General features: G+C 37.9%; 1 protein-coding gene across 3 annotated transcripts in view; it reads left to right on the forward strand.

Moving 5' to 3' along the window:
- The window catches only part of LOC125095019 (cytochrome P450 20A1), a 64,971-nt gene that overhangs the window by 32,308 nt on the left and 13,165 nt on the right, over window positions 1-19,498 (forward strand). For all 3 annotated transcript variants that reach the window (XM_047720795.1, XM_047720796.1, XM_047720797.1), the window contains 5 exons: window positions 1,442-1,609; window positions 7,898-7,976; window positions 13,062-13,177; window positions 13,922-13,976; window positions 16,800-16,920. In XM_047720795.1, coding sequence (XP_047576751.1) covers window positions 1,442-1,609; window positions 7,898-7,976; window positions 13,062-13,177; window positions 13,922-13,976; window positions 16,800-16,920 — 539 coding nt within the window. The remainder of the gene's footprint in view (window positions 1-1,441; window positions 1,610-7,897; window positions 7,977-13,061; window positions 13,178-13,921; window positions 13,977-16,799; window positions 16,921-19,498) is intronic.

The raw sequence follows: 19,498 nt of genomic DNA on the forward strand, positions 1-19,498 counted from the left end.
TTGATCATTATCTTCCTGTTTTCTTCATCTTTCACCCATCTCAAAGAGTTCTTTTAAAGTATATTAACTGGTACGGGGTGCTTGCATGGCTCAGTCGGTTAAGCGACTGCCTTTGGCTCAGGTCATGGTCCCAGGGTCCTGGGATCGAGCCCCTCATTGGGCTCATTGCTCAGCAGGGAGCCTGCGTCCCCCTCTGCCTGCTGTTCCCCTGCTTGTGCTCGCTCTCCCTCTGTGTCAAATTAATAAATAAAATCTTAAAAAAAAAAAGTGTATTAACTGGTTCAACTCCTTGATCTTGATACTATGGAATCATTAAAGCTTCCCTTTCTCCAAAAAGAAGGTATTATATTCTAGATACATACTTTAAGTTGGTATAAACCTACGTGGTGAGATTCTTTTCATCTTATTCTCTTTCTCACAACACTTAATTTTAATCCTTTATACTGTGACAAAACTTTCATGGTTTTGATATGAAAAGGAACTTAAATAAGTATATTATCTCAAAAAACCTTTCCTCCCTTGTGTGTCATGGGTATAATTATCTATCACAGCAGCCACACGAAGCAGATGTCATCTGCTTTTACCTGTTGAGACACCTGAACCTTGGAAGAGTCAAGCAAATGGCTCAAAGTCACATTGCTTCTGAGTGACAGAGCTAGAAGGAAAAGCAAGGTTTTTCTGACTCCATAGCTTTTGATCTCTTTACTACTCACCGGTTTTATTCCGTAAGGGATTTAAAAATATTTGTTGAATGAAGGAATGACAAAGAGACTGAGAAGTTTCTGTCACTGAAGCATGTGTAAGGTTTTACATCTTTATATGTTTATTGCTTACTTACATCACAGGCACTGTGATGAAACTTTATTTTTTTAATTTCTTATTTTTTTAAGTTTTAGAACCTTTATTTATTTTTATTTTTTTTTAAGATTTTATTTATTTGACAGAGAGAGAGATCACAAGTAGGCGGAGAAACAGGCAGAGAGAGGGGGAAGCAGGCTTCCTGCTGAGCAGAGAGCCCAGATGCCGGGCTCCATCCCAGGAGCCCGGGATCATGACCTGAGCCGAAGGCAGAGGCTTTAACCCACTGAGCCACCCAGGTGCCCTGAACCTTTATTATTTTTAAATAGAGACTAAGATTTTAGTTTCTTAATTTCTTTTGGGTTTAACGTTTTTCCAGCTCTTGAACTTTTAATTTATATTTTTTGTTTTTACTATTGTGGTGGTTCTGTTTTGTTTAGCAAATCAACCCTTTGACAGAATCTGAACCTGAACCACTGAAGGTATAATTGTAGGTAAAACCAGTGTTAGCTTGGCAAATCAAGTAAACACCTGAATGTTTACTTTGATTAGAGTTCATCTGTGAAATTAACCTACTTGCTGGGTTTTTCAAGATTTAAAAAGAGGAAATAATAAATCATTGTGCTTTTCGGTTCTCTTTCAGCTTTCAGAAGAATTGTTAGATAAATGGCTCTCATACCCAGAGGCCCAGCATGTACCCCTCTGCCAACATATGCTTGGTTTTGCTATGAAGTCTGTTACACAAATGGTATTGGGTAGTACATTTGAAGATGACCAGGAAGTCATTCACTTCCAGAAGAATCATGGCACAGTAAGTGTTGGGACAAATTTAAAATTATTCTTTAATCAAATTGGATAGTTTAATAATGTAGACTTTGCCTCTCAAGAAGAAGGTTTAAGATCCTGTAGTGTAGAATTTCCTTGTTTTGGGCTAAAATAGCAATGCAAGCAAAGATAATTGTATTTCTAAAAAAATGTAAGATTTACTTTTTTTTAACCAATTTTTGAAATTTAAAAAGTGGATGGCCAAAGAAATTTCCTTTTATTTTTATTTTTTAATATATTTATTTTTTAAAATTTATTTGACAGAGATCACAAGTAGGCAGAGAGGCAGGCAGAGAGAGAGAGGAGGAAGCACGCTTCCTGCTGAGCAGAGAGCCCGATGTGGGGCTCGATCCTAGAACCCTGGGATCATGACCTGAGCCGAAGGCAGAGGCACCTGACCCACCCAGGCGTCCCCAAAGAAATTTCCTTTTAATACTTACCAAATATGTTATAAAATAACACTAGATTCTAGAATAAAGAGAAAAGCTTTAATAGAACTAGACTGTGTCCCATATAGAAAGAAATTAATGCCAGTGGAACATTAAAATGTTAATGAAATGAATATGATTTGAAGAAAGGCTAATTCAGTCTAAAATTGATCCACTTTTTTTTCCCTAGATTCGTATGTGGAATTTATTTTATTAGTCTCTATTTTTACCAGTCTTGGTATTAATTAATCCCAATATTAAATGAGTTTATTTGATTCAAATTGTACTTAGGTCATTTTGTGTTTCTGAGAAATTATTCCTTATTTTATTCAAATGTATAAAAACATTTTGGTTAAATAATCAGGATAATGTGTTTAGAACAAAAATCACTAGAAACTGTGGCTTACCACCTTGTTATTGTATAATATACTTTTTCCCCCATTAAAATGGTTTAATTAGGGGCACCTGGGTGGCTCAGTTGTTAAATATCTGCCTTTGGCTCAGGTCATGATCCCAGGATGGGGCTCCCTGCCCAGCGGGAAGCCTGCTTCTCCCTCTCCCACACCCTCTGCTTGTGTTCCTTCTCTCGCTGTCTCTCTCTCTGTCAAGTAAATAAATAAAATCTTAAAAAAAAAAAAAAAGATTTAATTAGGAGCACCTGGGTGGCTCAGTTGGTTAAGTGTCTGCCTTCCACTCAGCTCATGATCTCAGAGTCCTGGCACTGAGCCCGAGTTGGGGTCCTGGGACTGAGCCCTGCCTTGGGCTCCCTGCTCAGTGGGGAGGGAATTTGCTTGTCCCTCTGCCTCTGCCTTCCCCACTGCTTGTGCTTTCTCTCTTAAATAAATAAATAAATAAATAAATAAAATATTTTTCAAAAGATAAAATGATTTAATTGCATATATCTGATGAAAAAATACATGTTTCTTATCAACATTCAGGAGTATAAAAATAAAGGTGGAAAAAATCGCTCTAAATTCCATTTTCTAGAGTAAACTAGTCTGTGTACTCAGGCAAATAAATTGGTTAAGGATTTCCTAAAATGTCTTCATATTTTAATGAAGAATCAATTTTTGACTCCATTATTACTGATTTTTTTTTTCATGTTGACAAGATAGCATTTTTTAAAAGTGACATCCACTGTTATTTCCAAGATGACCTATTGTGTATGTTTTTATGCTGGTATTTTCTTTCTCTTCATCTTTCATTCTTTCCTTAGAACTTCAAAATAGAAATAATTTCAAACTTAGAGAAAAGTTGCAACTAGGATAAGGAGTTCCCATATATCTTTTAACCCAGGTTTATCTGTTGTATACATTTTGCTCCATTTGCTTTTGTCATTCATTATCTACCTCTTTGTTTATCTGACTTTTCATTGCTCCCACCCTTACCTGAACCATTTGAGAGAAAAGTGGACATTTTGCCTTTTCCCACCTAAATACTTCAGTTTGTATTTCCTAAAAACAAGGGTATTCTCTTATATAGTGACAACACAGTTTTCAAATTTGGGAAATTGAACATTCATACAATATTGTTACCCACAGCCCATATTCAAATTTCTTTATGTTCAATGGTTAGACCTCTTTAATGTGAAACAATTCCTTGGTTTTTCTTTGTTTTTTGGCCTTGATATATTTTTTAAAAATACAGGCCAGTTATTTTGTGCAGTGTCTCTCAATTTGGGGTTTGAGTAGATTCAAATTATATACTTTGGGAATCTGGTATTCTCTTAACAGTATTAGAAGTTGTCAAAGGAAAGTCTTCAGACAATAAACATGACTTAAATTCCTTCTTCAAATGATGTTTTAATATCTGAACCACCACAGTGTTGCTGTTGTCCTGTCATGCCACCAGGAATAATAACCAGTTTATGCATGCTACTGCTTGGTTCTCAACAGAGAGATGCCATCACGTGTCGGATGTATAGTGATTTCATAGGTGTCAAACTGGAAACTGTATTCCTCACATTAGTTGCATACCGTGTTTCTGAAGTGCCCTCCAAAAGTACTGTCCCAGTTATTTTTCCCACCAATATTAGTGTGCTCTTTCCCTGACATTTAGAGTTATTGGTCCTTTAAATATTTGCCTGTATAGGGGCGCCTGGGGGGCTCAGTCGTTAAGGGTCTGCCTTCTGCACAGGTCTTGGTCCTGGGGTCCTGGGATTGAGTTACATGTCAGGCTCCTTGTTCAGTGGGAAGCCTACTTCTCCCCTCTCCCACTCCCCCTGCTTGTGTTCCCTCTCTTGCTGTTTCTCTCTCACACATAAATAAAATCCTTACCAATAAATAAATAAATAAATACTTGCCTATGTCATAAGTCAAAATGGCATTTCATGATTATCATTTTTTATCATTTATGAGGTTAAACATCATTTTTTTTAAAGATTTTATTTATTTATTTGACAGAGAGAGATCACAAGTAGATGGAGAGGCATGCAGAGAGAAAGAGAGGGAAGCAGGTTCTCTGCTGAGCAGAGAATGCAATGCGGGACTCGATCCCAGGACCCTGAGATCATGACCTGAGCCGAAGGCAGTGGCCCAACCCACTGAGCCACCCAGGCGCCCTAAACATCATTTTTAAAATTTTTATTGAATACTTGTGTTTCTTTTGTGGGGTACTTTCTTATGTCCTTTGCCCATATTTCTATTGATGTGTTTTTTACTAATCAAAAAGAGCTCTTGGGGCGCCTGGGTGGCTCAGTGGGTTAAAGCCTCTGCCTTCGGCTCAGGTCATGATCCCAGGGTGCTGAGATCGAGCCCCGCATCGGGCTCTCTGCTCAGCGGGGAGCCTGCTTCCTCTTCTCTCTCTCTGCCTGTCTCCCTGCCTACTTGTGATCCGTCAAATAAATAAATAAAGTCTTTTTTTAAAAAAAGAGCTCTTTATTTTTTTTTTAAATTTTATCTTTATTTTTTAAAGTAACCTGTATACCCAGTGTGGGGCTTGAACTCATGACCCTAAGATCAAGAGTTGTATTCTCTACTGACTAAGCCAGCCAGATGCCCTAAAAGTTCTTTATTTTTATCTCACTTTTCATTTATAGGGCTTAAAAAAAAGTCTTTATTTATTATTTTTTTTAAAGATTTTATTTATTTATTTATTTGACAGACAGAGATCACAAGTAGGCAGAGAGAGAGAGGAGGAAGCAGGCTCCCCGCAGAGCAGAGAGCTCTATGTGGGGCTCCATCCCAGGACCCTGGGATCATGACCTGAGCCGAAGGCAGAAGCTCTAACCTACTGAGCCACCCAGGCACCCCAAGTCTTTATTTTTTAAAGCAGTTTTGGGTTTACAGTAAAATTGAGAGGAAAGGCTGCTGGGTGGCTCAGTTGGTTAAGCGTCCAACTCTTGATTTCAGCTCGGGTTATGATCTCAGGGTTGTGAGATTGAGCCGTACATTGGGCTCCGTGCTGGGTGTGGAGCCTGCTTAGGATTCTCTCTCTCCCTTTCCCTCTCAAAAAGAGAAAAAAAAATTGAGAGGAAGATACAGAGATATCCTGTATACCCATTGCTTCCACACATGCGTAGCCTTCACCATTACTGACATCACTTACCAAAATTGTACATTTTTTTCCAAGGATGAACCTATATTGACATATAATTACCCCAAGGATTCATGGTTGGTATTGTACATCCAGTGGGTTTGGACAAATGTATGATGACATATATCTATCATTATAATATATAAAGGACATGATATACTGGGTAAAAGAAACTGGTGTAAATAGGCCTTTAGAATTGTGATGGTGCGGGGTGCCTGGGTGGTTCAGTGGGTTAAAGCCTATGCCTTCGGCTCAGGTCATGATCTTAGGGTTCTGGGATTGTGCCCCACATCGGGCTCTCTGCTCAGCAAGGAGCCTGCTTCCCCCTCTCTCTCTGCTTGCCTCGGCTTACTTGTGATCTCTGTCTGTCAAATAAATAAATAAAATCTGAAAAAAAAAAGTTAAAAAAAAAAAGAATTGTGACGGTGAGCTATGGGGAAAGGGGGAGCATCCCATAGTCCTATGAGTAGGTGTCAGTCTTTCAGTGAGCCTGTGCCTCTGGATCGTGAACTTCATAAGTGTTTCTCAGTATTTTTCCCCCCATTTGGGTGGGACAGGATGGCTAAGTGGACTGGAGTTTGATGCTTTCCTTCTTCTACACGAAACGCTAGCCCTGGCTGGAGTTGGATAGTTCCCTTCTTCTAGGCGGTTGGGCTCTGACAAAACCCCAGCAGTTTAGGCTGTCAAGGCAGGCCTTGTTAACAAGAACAGAGTGCTCTGGTTTATTTCAGATCAGTTCCTTTTCAAAGGAAATTTTTTTCAAGTTTCCCTGCTAGAAGCCCTAGAGGGAGTTTCTTCATTATTTACCATGGGAACCTGGTTGAGCTCTTGGAGGTAAATCTCACAATATTTTGGCGGGGGAACGTTGGGTCTATGATTGGGTTTCCCTGGAGTTTTTAATTCTCAGAGTTGTGCATTACTGAACCTCCAGCTGTTTGTTAATTACAGTTCAGGTTTTCCTCCCCTGGGACTGGTTCCTGAGGTGGTTTCCGCCTGTGGGTCTCTGCTTGGGTAAGCGGTCACTCCCCGATTTGACCTGTCTCTTTAATCTTGGGCCCTTTCCTGTCTTCCTGTTTTCCCTAGTTTCTTTAATCCCTGGGTCCTCTCCTGTCTTAGGGTCCAAGAAGAGTTGTTGATTTTTCATTCTGTTCAGCTTTTTGTCATTGAGATGGAGTTGCTAAATTAGTTCAGCTTTCTCATGAATTTTTGCCCTCTGCTCTGTGTCATGCTTAGAAACTCCTTTCCTGGGGTTCTTAGGTCACTCAGTTGCACAGGTCATGATTTTGAGGTTTGAGTGAGCCCCACGTCGTTGGGGAGTCTGCTTCTCCCTCTCCTTTTTGCCCCTCCCCCATGCTCAGGCTCACTCATTCTCTCTCAAGTAAATAAATGAAATCTTAAAAAAAAAACCTCCTTTCTTGCTTTAAGGCTATTCCTAATAAAAACATTTATTATACATTTTCACAGTACTTTTTTTTTAAGATTTTATTTGTTTATTTGACAGACAAAGATCCAAGTGGGGGGAGGGGAGCAGGTTCCCCGCTGAGCAGAGAGCCCTATGTGGGATTCGATCCCAGGACCCTGGGATCATGACCTGAGCCGAAGGCAGAGGCTTTAACCCACTGAGCCACCCAGGTGCCCCTTCACAGGACTTTAAATGGTTTAATTTTTCACATTTAAAAAATCTTTAAGTTATATCTTTGTAAGGTAAGAGTTAAGGACTCCTAAAGATTAATAATTATTCAGTTATTTAGCTCTGATTAGTGAGTGTTGTATTCTTTCCCTACACTCTTTCACAACTTTTAAATTAAATAAGCTAAGGTTTTTTCCAGGGGCTACCCAATTTTGAAATAATTGGAAGGCAGTTTTATTATTTACTATCTGCAAACCTTATACTAACTTTTAACTTTTTTTTCTGAATTTCAGACAGTGATTATCAGTATCACAAGTGAAGTAAAAATTTAGAATTCCCTATTAATTTTATTCATCCACTGGTGCTATTATAATAAAAAATTGAAAATTGACTCTACTGCCATGTTCTTTTCTTCCCCATTCCTACACCTTTTAAAGAAAAGAAACTTTTGACTTCCTTGTTAAAATTAGTTTTAAAGTGCCCTGAATGAAATTATTAAAACATATTTGCACTCTATCTTCCGAGACTACAGAGTAAATGATTTTGCAGCCCACTTAAAAGGGAGAGTTTAATTATTAGATCTGTTAGTAAGATAGGAATTTCTCAATTATTGGCTTAGATTGCTTCATGTTACTTAGAAAATCTACTTTACTAGATAATTAGTATATTTTCCTGTTTTCAGGTTTGGTCTGAGATTGGCAAAGGCTTTTTAGATGGATCACTTGATAAAAGTACAACTCGGAAAAAACAATATGAAGATGGTAAGTTTTGCTACTCTTAAATTATAGTAGGGACAGGATATGTGCCCCAATTTTAATAAGGTCATCTCTGAATCATGAGATTATGGGTCATGTATATTTTCTATCTTTATGTTTTTCTCCTACATTTTCTATATTTTTTTCTTTTTTAAAGATTTTTTTTTTTAATTTATTTGACAGATCACAAGTAGGCAGAGAGGCAGCCAGAGAGAAACAGGAGGAGGCAGGCTGCCTGCCGAGCAGAGAGCCCAATTCGGGACTCGATCCCAGGACCCTAAGATCATGACCTGAGCCGAAGGCAGAGGCTTTAACCCACTGAGCCACCCAGGCGCCCCTACATTTCCTATATTAAAGGTTTTTCTTAAAAGAGAGGGAAAAGCAGTGAATCAGTAAATGAAACTCTGGTATTCACTATAGTATGAGGCTCGTATGGCCTACAGGAAAAATGTAAGGGTACAATCCTGGGAAAGCAGTTTTATAATACACATTAAGAGTAATAAATAACGGGGGCCCCTGGGTGGCTCGGTCAGTTGAGTGGCTGCTTCAGCTCAGGTCATGATCCCAGGTTCCTGGGATTGAGCCCCGCATCGGGCTCCTGCTCAGCAGGGAGCTGCTTCTTGCTTCTTCCTTTCCAGCCCTTGTGCTCTCTTGTGCACGTGCGCTCTCTCTCTCTCTCTCACTCTCAAATAAATGAATAAAAACTTTTTTAAAAAGTCATGAATAATTGGTGAAATTAAGAGAAAAAAGAAATGACAGATTTTTTTTTGTAGTGCTATTTCTGTAAATAGAAAACCAGAAGCAATCTAAATGTCCAACAATATTGGAATTGCTGAAGAAATAATACCATCTTACATGTTGAAAAGATGTCTGTAAAAAAAATATGTAGCAACATAAGAATTCTTGCTGTTGTAACACTGAGTAAAAGTATTTTCAGTATTTTGGGGCATTGGTTGCAACTTTATAAAATCTGCTCAGAAAAACAGCAGTTTTAGTTTTAAGATGACTGCACAAAATTATTCTCACTTGGGCGCCTGAGTGGCTCAGTGGGTTAAGCCTCTGCCTTCAGCTGGGGTCATGATCTCAGGGTCCTGGGATTGAGCCCCACATGGGGCTCTCTGCTCAGCAGAGAGCTTCCCCCTCTCTCTCTCTGCCTGCTCTCTGCCTCTCTGCATATTTGTGATCTCTGTCAAATAAATAAATAAAATCTTTTTAAAAAATTATTCTCCCTTTTTTTGGTTGGTATGTCTTCTGTCAGTAATTTAATGACTGTAATTCTTTAATACCTGTATTTTGAGCTATTTCAATTCTTTTTTTGGAAGTAGGGTAAATTAAAATACATGGGCTGTGTTGGAATGATGGATTATTTTCCATATATAATTGTGTTCCTTTCTACTATTCTAATCCTTCATTCTTTCAGTAAGTATTTATTGAGGAATATATGTGCTAGGCACTATTTTGTGCGTAGGAGTAAAAAATCCTGGACCTCGTGGGGCTTAGAATTCTAGTGATTCCCTTGACGTCCAACATAAGTTCAAAAGAGCCAATTTAACAGACACATTTTCTACACTCTGGTTTTTCTTGCCATTGTGAGTATCTTCATGGATGCAATAGGACTAATTTCCCTTAATAAAAAATGTATTTCACAAGTATTTGTTCAATTAATACAAAATGAAAATTAGTAATTTATATTCTTTGATTTTAAGTAAAACTAGATTATCTCACATAAGTTCCTTGGGTTGTAACATTGGCATAAATCAAATTTGTGCTTTTATTGGAAATTATTCTTTATGTGCTATGGTGAGTGCTGTGAATTGTTTAAGATTGATGAATCACAGACCTGTACCCCTGAAACAAATAATACATTATATGTTAATTTAAAAAAAAAAAGATTCTTTTTTGGAATTTATGTGAGTAGGAAGCCATGGCTGGGTCAGTGGGTCATGTGTTTAAGTGAGTCATTCTTAAACTGATCTGTACATTAAAATCACCTTGAGAACTTAAGACAAAAAAAAACCTGAAGATCAGGCCCCACTCTAAGCCAGTTTATTCAGAGTCTGAGAGAGGCGCCCTGGGTGTCAGGTATTTCTATGAAAGCCATGCATGTTATGCTGATGTACTTGTAGAGCTGAGAATATAGAGCAGTAGTTCCCAAACTTTGCTAAACATTGAATCTTTTTAAGAAATATGGGGGTGCCTGGCTGGTGCAGTTAGGAGAGCATATGACTCTTTTTTTTTTTTTTTTTTAAAGATTTTATTTATTTATTTGACAGAGAGAGATCACAAGCAGGCAGAGAGGCAGGCAGAGAGAGAGGAGGAAGCAGACTCCCTGCTTCGAGCAGAGAGCCCGACGCGGGGCTCAATCCCAAGACCCTGAGATCATGACCTGAGCCGAAGGCAGCGGCTTAACCCACTGAGCCACCCAGGCGCCCCAGGAGAGCATATGACTCTTAACCAATTGAGCCACCCAGGTGCCCTGCATATGAGTCTTTATCTTGGGGTCCTGAGTTCCAGTCTCATACTGGGTATAGAGATTACTAAAAAAAAAAATTAAACTATAAAACAAAATAAATAGTGACATCAGGCTTCCGTTCCTAAACATTTGGAATTATTTGGTGTGAGGTGTGACTTACACTTTATGATTTTTTTTTTTTTTTTTTTAGGAGAGAGAGTGAAAGTGGTGGGTGGTAGGGAGAGAGAGAGAATCTTAAGCAGACTCCATGCCCAGTGCAGAGCCCAGTGCGGGACTGGATCTCGTGACCCTTGGGTCATGACCGAAGCCGAAATCAAGAGTCATGCGCTTAACTGGCTGAGCCATCCAGGCACCCCTACTTTACGATTTAAAAAAAAAAATCTTCCTAGGTGCTTCTAATTTGTAGCAGAGTTGAGAACCACTGCATCACAGTGTTAATAATTTTTAATTTTAATCACTAATGTGTTACATTCATGCAAATCTTTAACTATTTAGTGAATATCTATAGTATTCTGGTATGTTTTTGGTGCTGGGGAGATGTCCATGAACAAAAGAAACAAAAATTCCTGTCTTCATGGCACCACATTCTAGTGGGAAGTAGCGGACAATAATCTAAATGAGTAAACCGAATAGTGTATTAAAAGATGAAAAGTGCTGCGGAGAAAATTAAATCAGGAAGGAGGATGGGGTGTGCTAGGGATGGGGAGGTTGCAATTTTGAATAGGGTTACTAGGAAGGGCCTCACTAAGATTAGGTGACTTATGAGCTACACTTGCAAGAGATAAGGAAATCATTCAGTGCAGATCATTGAGGCTCTCCACATGTCCAAAGGAAGAGGATTCTCTGTAGAGGGAGAGTAATTGCAAAGTCCTGGGGGTGGGATTCTGGTGTACAGGGAACTTTTTGGCTGGAGTGAAGCCAGTCAGAAGAGGAATAGAAGAGATGAGGCAGGAAAAACTGAGGGGAGGGACAGATATTGTCTGGCTTATAGCTCATTGTAAGATTAGGTTGTTACTATGAGATAGGAAGCCACTGGAAGGTTTTAGCAGTTATAATCTGAGTTATTATTTTTTTGGTGTGTTTTTTTTTTTAAGATTTTATTTATTTATTTGACAGAGATCACAAGTAGGCAGAGAGGCAGGCAGAGATAGAGAGGAGGAAGCAGGCTCCCTGCTGAGCAGAGAGCCTGATTCGGAGCTCGATTCCAGGACCCTGGGATCATGACCTGAGCCGAAGGCAGAGGCTTTAACCCACTGAGCTACCCAGGTGCCCCTGTTTTGGGTTTTTTTAGATTTTATTTTTAAGTATCTCTACATCTAACATGGGGCTCGAACTTATAACCCTGAGATCAAGAGTTGCATGCTCTACTGACTAAGCCAGCCAGGTGCCCCAGTCTCAGTTATGTTTTCAACAGGTCAGTCTGGCTGCTGTTACAGATTATAGGCACCTGGAGCAGAAGCAGGGAGACTAATTCAGGGGCTGTTGCAATGAATCAGGCAAGAGAAATAATGTGACTTGGACTAGGTGGTAGGCAGCAGAAAATAATGAAAAAAAAAAAAAAGGTAAGGAAGAATAATTCTGTACTTTGAAATTAGAACACCAACATTATCTGACAGCTTAAGTTGTATGGTATAAGAGGGAAGGAGACACCGAGGTTTTAGGTCTGAGTGTTTGGAAAATGAAGTTTTGGGGGAGATGGGGCAGATTTGGGAAGATCCAGTTTTGGTGGGGAAAGATGTAGAGTTCATTTGTGGATATGGTATGTTTAATAGGCTTCAGACATCTAAGTGGAGATGCTAAATTGGTTGTTAGACCTAGAAATCTGGAATTCAGGGGAAAGAGGTCCGGCCTGGAAATATAAATTTGGGAATCTTCAGTCCATAGATTGTATTTAAGGCCTTGAGACTAGTGATCATCAAGGTAATGAATGTAAGTAGAAAAAGAAAAGAGGTACGAAAACTGAATCCTGACCTTGGACATTCCATCATTAAGAAATTCAAGAGATGAGAAGGAATCATTGAAAGGAGACTGAGAATGAGCAGGCAGCAAAGTAGGGGGAAGTATAGGGTCCAGTAGGGCATGGAATCCCAAGATCCAAATGAGAATCTTAACCCTAGAGAGTATTTGATCAGGGTTCTGGGATCAAGCCCCACATCTGGCTCCCTGCTCATTGGGAAGCCTGCTTCTCCCTCTCCACTGCTTGTGCTCTCTCGCATTCTCTCTCTCTCTCAAATAATAAATAAAATCTTAAAAAAAAAAAAAGAATTTAGAAGGGAAGTATCAAGGGAGAGGTTTATGTGTGTGGAGGTCTCCAAGAAGCTGGTGTTAGTTCTAGCTCTTGACCTGGTTGTTGATATTATGGGTGTTTGCTTTATAATTATTCCTTAAATTGTACATATATGGCATTTGCAGCTTTTTGTATGTAAAATTTAGCAAAAAGAAGGAAAAGAAAATTGATGAATTTTAACATAAATTAGCTTTGTAAAAATTTTTGGTTACAGCTCTTTTTCTTAAAAGTTTTATTCTGCACATAGCAACATTGTACAGAAATATTAAAAGATATTCAATCTTTACAAATGCTTATATTCTAAAATCTTTTTTTGTATTTCTTCTCTAAGCTCTTAGGCAACTGGAATCTATTTTAAAGAAAATCATAAAAGAACGAAAAGGAGGGAACTTCAGTCAACATATTTTCATTGACTCCTTAGTACAAGGGAACCTTAATGACCAACAGGTGGTGTAATTGTTAAGTTGATTAAGTAAATAATAATCACCCATGTATAGTGCTTTGTACTCACTTTACTTTTCTAGCATATCGTCCACAAATAGTACAAGTATTTAGTGTCTTCTTATTTAGCTCTTTGAAGCCGCTGTATATTATTTAATATTGGGTAAGCAAATGTTGAATCAAATTCTCCGATCATAAAAGAGGAGACTTAACTGACTAGGTTGGCAGCTTGACTTGCTCTCAGAGTGCCTCTGTTACCCCAGCGCGCCGCTGTGTTTGCGGGCTTGTCAGGCAAAGGACAAGAGCGGAGCCATTATTGCCACGCCTGTTCCCTACAGGAATAATGAATGCCCAGTCTACACATATGAGTCTTCAGAGACAGAATGGTTTTCCGGGTATGTACAGGTGCAGGATCGAATAAGGCTTCAAGGGTAGTGGCAGCCTCTTCACTGTTCTGAGGCTTTGCTGCTGCACCAGCCTAACCCAGAAAGACAGCCCTGAGGCAGTTTGTTTGCAAAAACATGGCACCAGCCGGTGACAACTACCGGTAAATGTTTATTGCATCAAAAAGGCAATGCCATATTTAGGTTGATTTTTACATTAGTTTTTTTTAGGTGAAAACATTGTAAAGAAATAATATACATTTTTTCCTTTCCTTAACCTTAATTCTGTACTATAGGTTATTTTGGTGGGGTCTAATACAGGCCACCTTACATTTTACACTTTCTAAACTTAGTTTTTCTCTCCTAGATCCTTGAAGACAGTATGATATTTTCTCTGGCCAGTTGTGTCATAACTGCAAAATGTGAGTATAAATTGATTTCTTCTTGAGATAGATTATAAAATACACATGGGTAAAATAAAGGAAACATTGTTTGCAAGACCTCTTTATAATTTCCCTTCTCTTTTCTTTTTTATTTTTGTTTGAAAGGCTTGATTCACACAGCTACCTTTTTTTTTTTTTTTTTTTTTTGAAACCCCCAGGTGCTCTATGCCACCTCTGAACATTGCCATAAATTTCTTGACACAGTTTATGGATTGTGAATTCTAGTTAGTGCCTTTAAAATGAACTGCTATTGACACCTTTCCAAGCAGAGCAGTGAGCTTTTCAATTTCCTGCTGTGGTTTTCACTTTGACTCAAGTTCAGTTTGCTATTATTAAGGTCTACCAACAGAGGATATAGGCCACAGAAATCACAGTTTAAAAGAACTCCTCTCTTGGTGGAATTGAAGGTGATTTTTACTTAAAGTTCTAAAATGTGTGAAATTTGTGTACACTTATAAAAATATGCTAAAATGCTAAAGGAAGTATCAAAACTTCAGTTTGAAATAGAAGAAATCGATACTCATTGAAGGATTTCATTTACAACTCTTTCTGTTGAAAAACAATAATTAAAGACGTAAACTGCCCGTAAGTTCTTCTTTATAAAATTTTTGACATCTAGAGATGTCCAGGTATTATAGATTAAATGGAATTTGTACATGTGTCAAAAATAATGTATGGAACTTCTTTAAAAAGTGCTTAACTTGTTTTTTAAAAAATTTACTACATTAAATTATATATTTGCCAAAGACCTTCAAAAAATCTGGAGTACAACAACAGAGCAAAAAAAGTGACCATTTCCAAAGTTGGGTTAATATTTTAATCTTATCACAGTTTTTAAGGGGGATTTCACATTATCACTGTTTCTTTGCACGTGGGTTGGTTATTTTTTTAAGATACCTCTGAATTTTTTGAGAGTCAAAATAGGCAGGAAACTTTAATCTTCTGCTACTTATTAGCCTTGAGCAAGATATTTGGCTCTGCATTTTTTTTTTCTCTCAAATAACAGTTTAGCTCTAGTTGACCTCCAAGATATTCTCAAGTCTGTAATTGTGTCTTTGGTTCAGTATCATGTTTAAAGAACGTTCATGACTTAAAATCTTATTTTTAAGCTATGCCCAGTCATACTTTAGAGTTCTACCAAAGAACCAATTTTTGAGATTATTAAACCATACAGTTATGGTAACTTTAAGTGATAATATGGTAAAGCAGGGTATAAGAGTGCTCACTGTGTACACATCCTTGTACTAAATCTTTCAATATTGTATATTACTGTATGCTGTAAAATTACAAACATGTACATATTGTACACTGCACAAGTTTCCATTATCACTTGTGAAGCAGAAATTCTATAGTTCCTTCAAAAGCCCTAATAAAGAAATACATGTAGGAAAAAGTTAAATACAGGCAGTTACTCCTGTGCCTTTTTATAAACTCTGAATGTGAGTAAATTATAAAAAGAGTTGAGTACCAAGCAGCTATTAATTTTATTGATAACAACATTTAGTACAGAAAATGAATTGTGTCCTTTCCAGGCATAAGATTTGGATATGTGAATTAGGCAAACATTAAAATAAAAAGTAACTTTGAGACAAATTTAAGTCCGCCCTTAGCTCAAGAAGGCGATAATTAATAAGTAGAAGTAGAAATTACTTAAATACATTTTTATAAGTGTTTGACTCAGAAAAAGTAATATAGAGTCATCTCAAGCAACATCTAGGGTAAGAGGTGCTGGTATCTGGATGGTATCTGGATAGTTCCATTCTTTGAGTAATTGTAATCCCAGTGGATTTCTAAAGGAAATAGAACTTTTCATATTTTCTGTTTCATATTCATCATGTGATTTTCTTACCTCTTCATTTCCTCGGTGCATATAATACATAGGCCATTTTAAGCAAAAGTAAGCCTGTAAGCTTAGTCATCTTCCAGTCTTGTTGTTCATCAAAATAAATACGGTATTTGTTGGAAGTACAGATGCCTGGACTTCACCTAAATCGTTTGAATCAGAATCTGTGAATGTGGAATTGTGCCATCAATCAATTCCTGGGTGATTTTAGAGAACCGTTGTCCTAAGCAATAACCAATACCAATTCTTGAACCAGTTTATCTACCTTTACAAGTAAAAATTTAGAACACTGATTTATAGGTAAATCTCCTGCTACTTTGATTTGTATGAATCATTTCATTAGGTCTCCTGAAGGAACTAATAAATCCGTATTTTATTACACAAGGTTGGGTGAACCAGACAATCCATTACAGTTAACCAACATTTAACACTCCTCCAGATAATGAGGTTTATTTATTATCATTACTATTTTACTGAAGGTAAAAATGCATTTTTGGCTTCAATTACTTGCCAGTTTTAAGAAAGCAATTGCAGATCTCCTTAGGAGTAGTCATGCTCTGTTCAGTGAAGTACAAATCCTGTGAACAGGGCCGCCTGGGTGGCTCACTGGGTTAAAGCTTCTGCCTTCAGCTCAGGTCATGATCCCTGAGATCCCATGATCCCTGGGATCGAGCCCCGAATTGGGCTCTCTGCTCAGCGGAGAGCCTGCTCCCCTTCCTCTCTCTCTCTCTGTCTGCCTCTCTGCCTACTTGTGATCTCTGTCTGTCAAATAAATAAATAAAATCTTTGAAAAAAAAATTCATGTGAACAGTCGTCGTATATTTTGGTAGCATTTCTTTGTCTTCCATATCAGAAAAAAGGGAAAATACAAGAAAAAAATAATAGTATGTTCTATCTTACTCTGCACCCAAACTATGAATTAGCTATTTTCATTGTTATTAATATAAATTTTTATTTAGTGTGCACCTGGGCAATCTGTTTTTTAACCACCTCTGAAGAGGTTCAGAGAAAACTTTATGAAGAGATAGACCAAGTTTTTGGGAAGGATCCTATTACTCCAGAGAAAATTGAGCAGCTCAGGTAAGAATATAATAAAAAGAAGAGATCATTAGCAGGTAAATTTGAGTTGGTTTAACTGTCTTATTTAAAGCTAATGATAATATCTAGGAAAGGTATATATTTTTACAGGACTTAAAATGTTTAAATACAGATTTTAGGGGTGTCTGAGTGGCTCAGTTGGTTAAGTAACTGTCTTCAGCTCAGATCATGATCTTGGAGTCCCGGGATGGAGTCCTGCATCAGGCTCTCTGCTCGGCAGGGTGTCTGCTTCTCCTTCTGACCCTCCCCCTTCTCATGCTCTCTCTCTCTCTCACTCTCAAATAAATAAATAAAATCTTTAAAAAAAAGTAAATACAGATTTTATTAGATAACTTAATTTGCTCTTTAAAATCATGAGGTAGTTTTGGGGGTGCCTGGGTGGCTCAGTTGGTTAAGTGACTGTCTTCAGCTCAGGTCATGATCCCAGGGTGTTGGGATTGAGCCCCTCATCAGGCTCCTTGCTCAGTTGGGAACCTGCTTCTCCCTCTTTCTCTGCCTCTTCCCCTGCTTGTGCTCTCTCTCTCTATCAAATAAATAAAATCATAAGATAGTTTTGGGAAACCTTTACATTAGATTTATGTATAATAGTATCAGTGATATTCAGGTAAGTGGAGCATTCACATCTTGTTGATGGAAATGCAAAATGGTATAGACCTGTCAGAAAACAGTGTGGCAGCTAAACATACACTTAACCATACAAACCAGAAATTCTCCAATGCATTTATCCAAGAGAAATGAAAAAAATACATACACAAAGACCTTTATGCACATGTTCATAGCAGTATTATTTATGATAGCAAAAAGCTGGAAATAGTCCAGATGTTCATTGGCTGGTGAGTAGATAAACAAATTGTGTTATATCTGTACCTTGGAATATTACCAAGTGGTTAAAAGTAATATAATATCAATATATACAACAGTGTGGTTAAATGTCATTATGTTAAGTGAAAGAAGTCAAATTCAAAGACTGCATACAATATAATTTCCTTAAGGTGAAATTTGAGAAGAGGCAAAACTATTGTAATGGGAAGGAGATCAGTGGTTGTCTGGGGCCAGGAATGGGGAGGGGATCAACTAGCAGGGGGAATGAGAAGAGTTTTTAGGGGGAACTGTTCTATATCTTGACGGTGGTTGTGGTAACACAATTATACACAATTACTAAGTTTCATCACATTGTATAGGTAAAATAGGTGAATTTTTATATGTAGATAATACCTTAGTTAAAAAGATTTTTTTCTCGGGGCGCCTGGGTGGCTCAGTGGGTTAAAGCCTCTGCCTTCGGCTCAGGTCATGATCTCAGAGTCCTGGGATTGAGCCCCACATTGGGCTCTCTGCTCAGCTGGGAGCCTGCTTCCTCCTCTCTCTCTGCCTGCCTCTCTGCCTACTTGTGGTCTCTGTCAAATAAATAAATAAAATCTTTACAAAAAAGAAAAAAAGATTTTTTTTCTCTTTATATTTTTTAAAGATTTTACTGATTTATTTGACAGAGATAGAGCAGCAGAGGGAGAGAGAGAAGCAGACTCCCCACTGAGCAGGGAGCCCGATGCAGGACTTGATCCCAGGACCCTGGGATTGTGACTTGAGGCAAATGCTTAACTGACTGAGCCACCCAGGCATTCTAAAAAGATTTTTTTAAAAATAGCAATTATGGGGGCGCCTGGGTGGCTCAGTGGGTTAAGGCCTCTGCCTTCGGCTCAGGTCATGATCCCAGGGTCCTGGGATCGAGCCCTGCATCGGGCTGTCTGCTCAGCAGGGAGCCTGCTTCCTCCTCTCTCTGCCTGCCTCTCTGCCTACTTGTAATCTCTGTCTGTGAAATAAATAAATACATAAAATCTTAAAAAAAAAAAAAGATAGCAATTATGAATGCTTAGGGTGTTGGAAGTCAGGCAACCAACCCTACCTTGGAGCCTCTTTTAACTATAGAAAAGAAGATAACGAGACTTCTGTTACAAATTCTTCAAAATTTGGAAGTTTTCCTAATTACCTTGAATATAACTATTTTTCATTTTAAAAGTAATACTTGTCCTTTGAAGTTTTTATAATACAGAAGTGTATGAAGTAGAAGGTAAAGGTTTTTTGTAACTGTATCCCTAGGAGATAACAATTGTTAACTATCTTTTTCCAGGTTTTTCTATGCATATATACATATATATAAAAATTTTTATTATTATATATACATAAATTATATATTTAAATTTTTCTATGTGTATATACATATATGCATATGTATGCATATATATGCATATATATTCAAAATAAAAAACTTCAAGATGTTTTAAAATGTAAAAATATAATTCTTCTGTAAATTCCATCTTTTCTCTAAATATTTTGTGGACAATATTCTTATATATATAACTCTACTATGCCCAGTCAGAGATTAAGTTCTGTTGATTTGACTTTCCAAACAACTTTTCGTTGGAAGTTTATTTTATTTTATTTTATTTATTTATTTGTCAGAGAGAGAGAGAGAAAGAGAGAGCGAGCACACAAGCAGGAGGAGTGGCAGGGAGAGGGAGGGACTCGATCCCAGGACTCTGGAATCATGACCTGAGGCGAGTGA

Source organism: Lutra lutra, chromosome 3, assembly GCF_902655055.1.
Source record: "Lutra lutra chromosome 3, mLutLut1.2, whole genome shotgun sequence".
NCBI classification, from domain to species: Eukaryota; Metazoa; Chordata; class Mammalia; order Carnivora; family Mustelidae; genus Lutra; species Lutra lutra.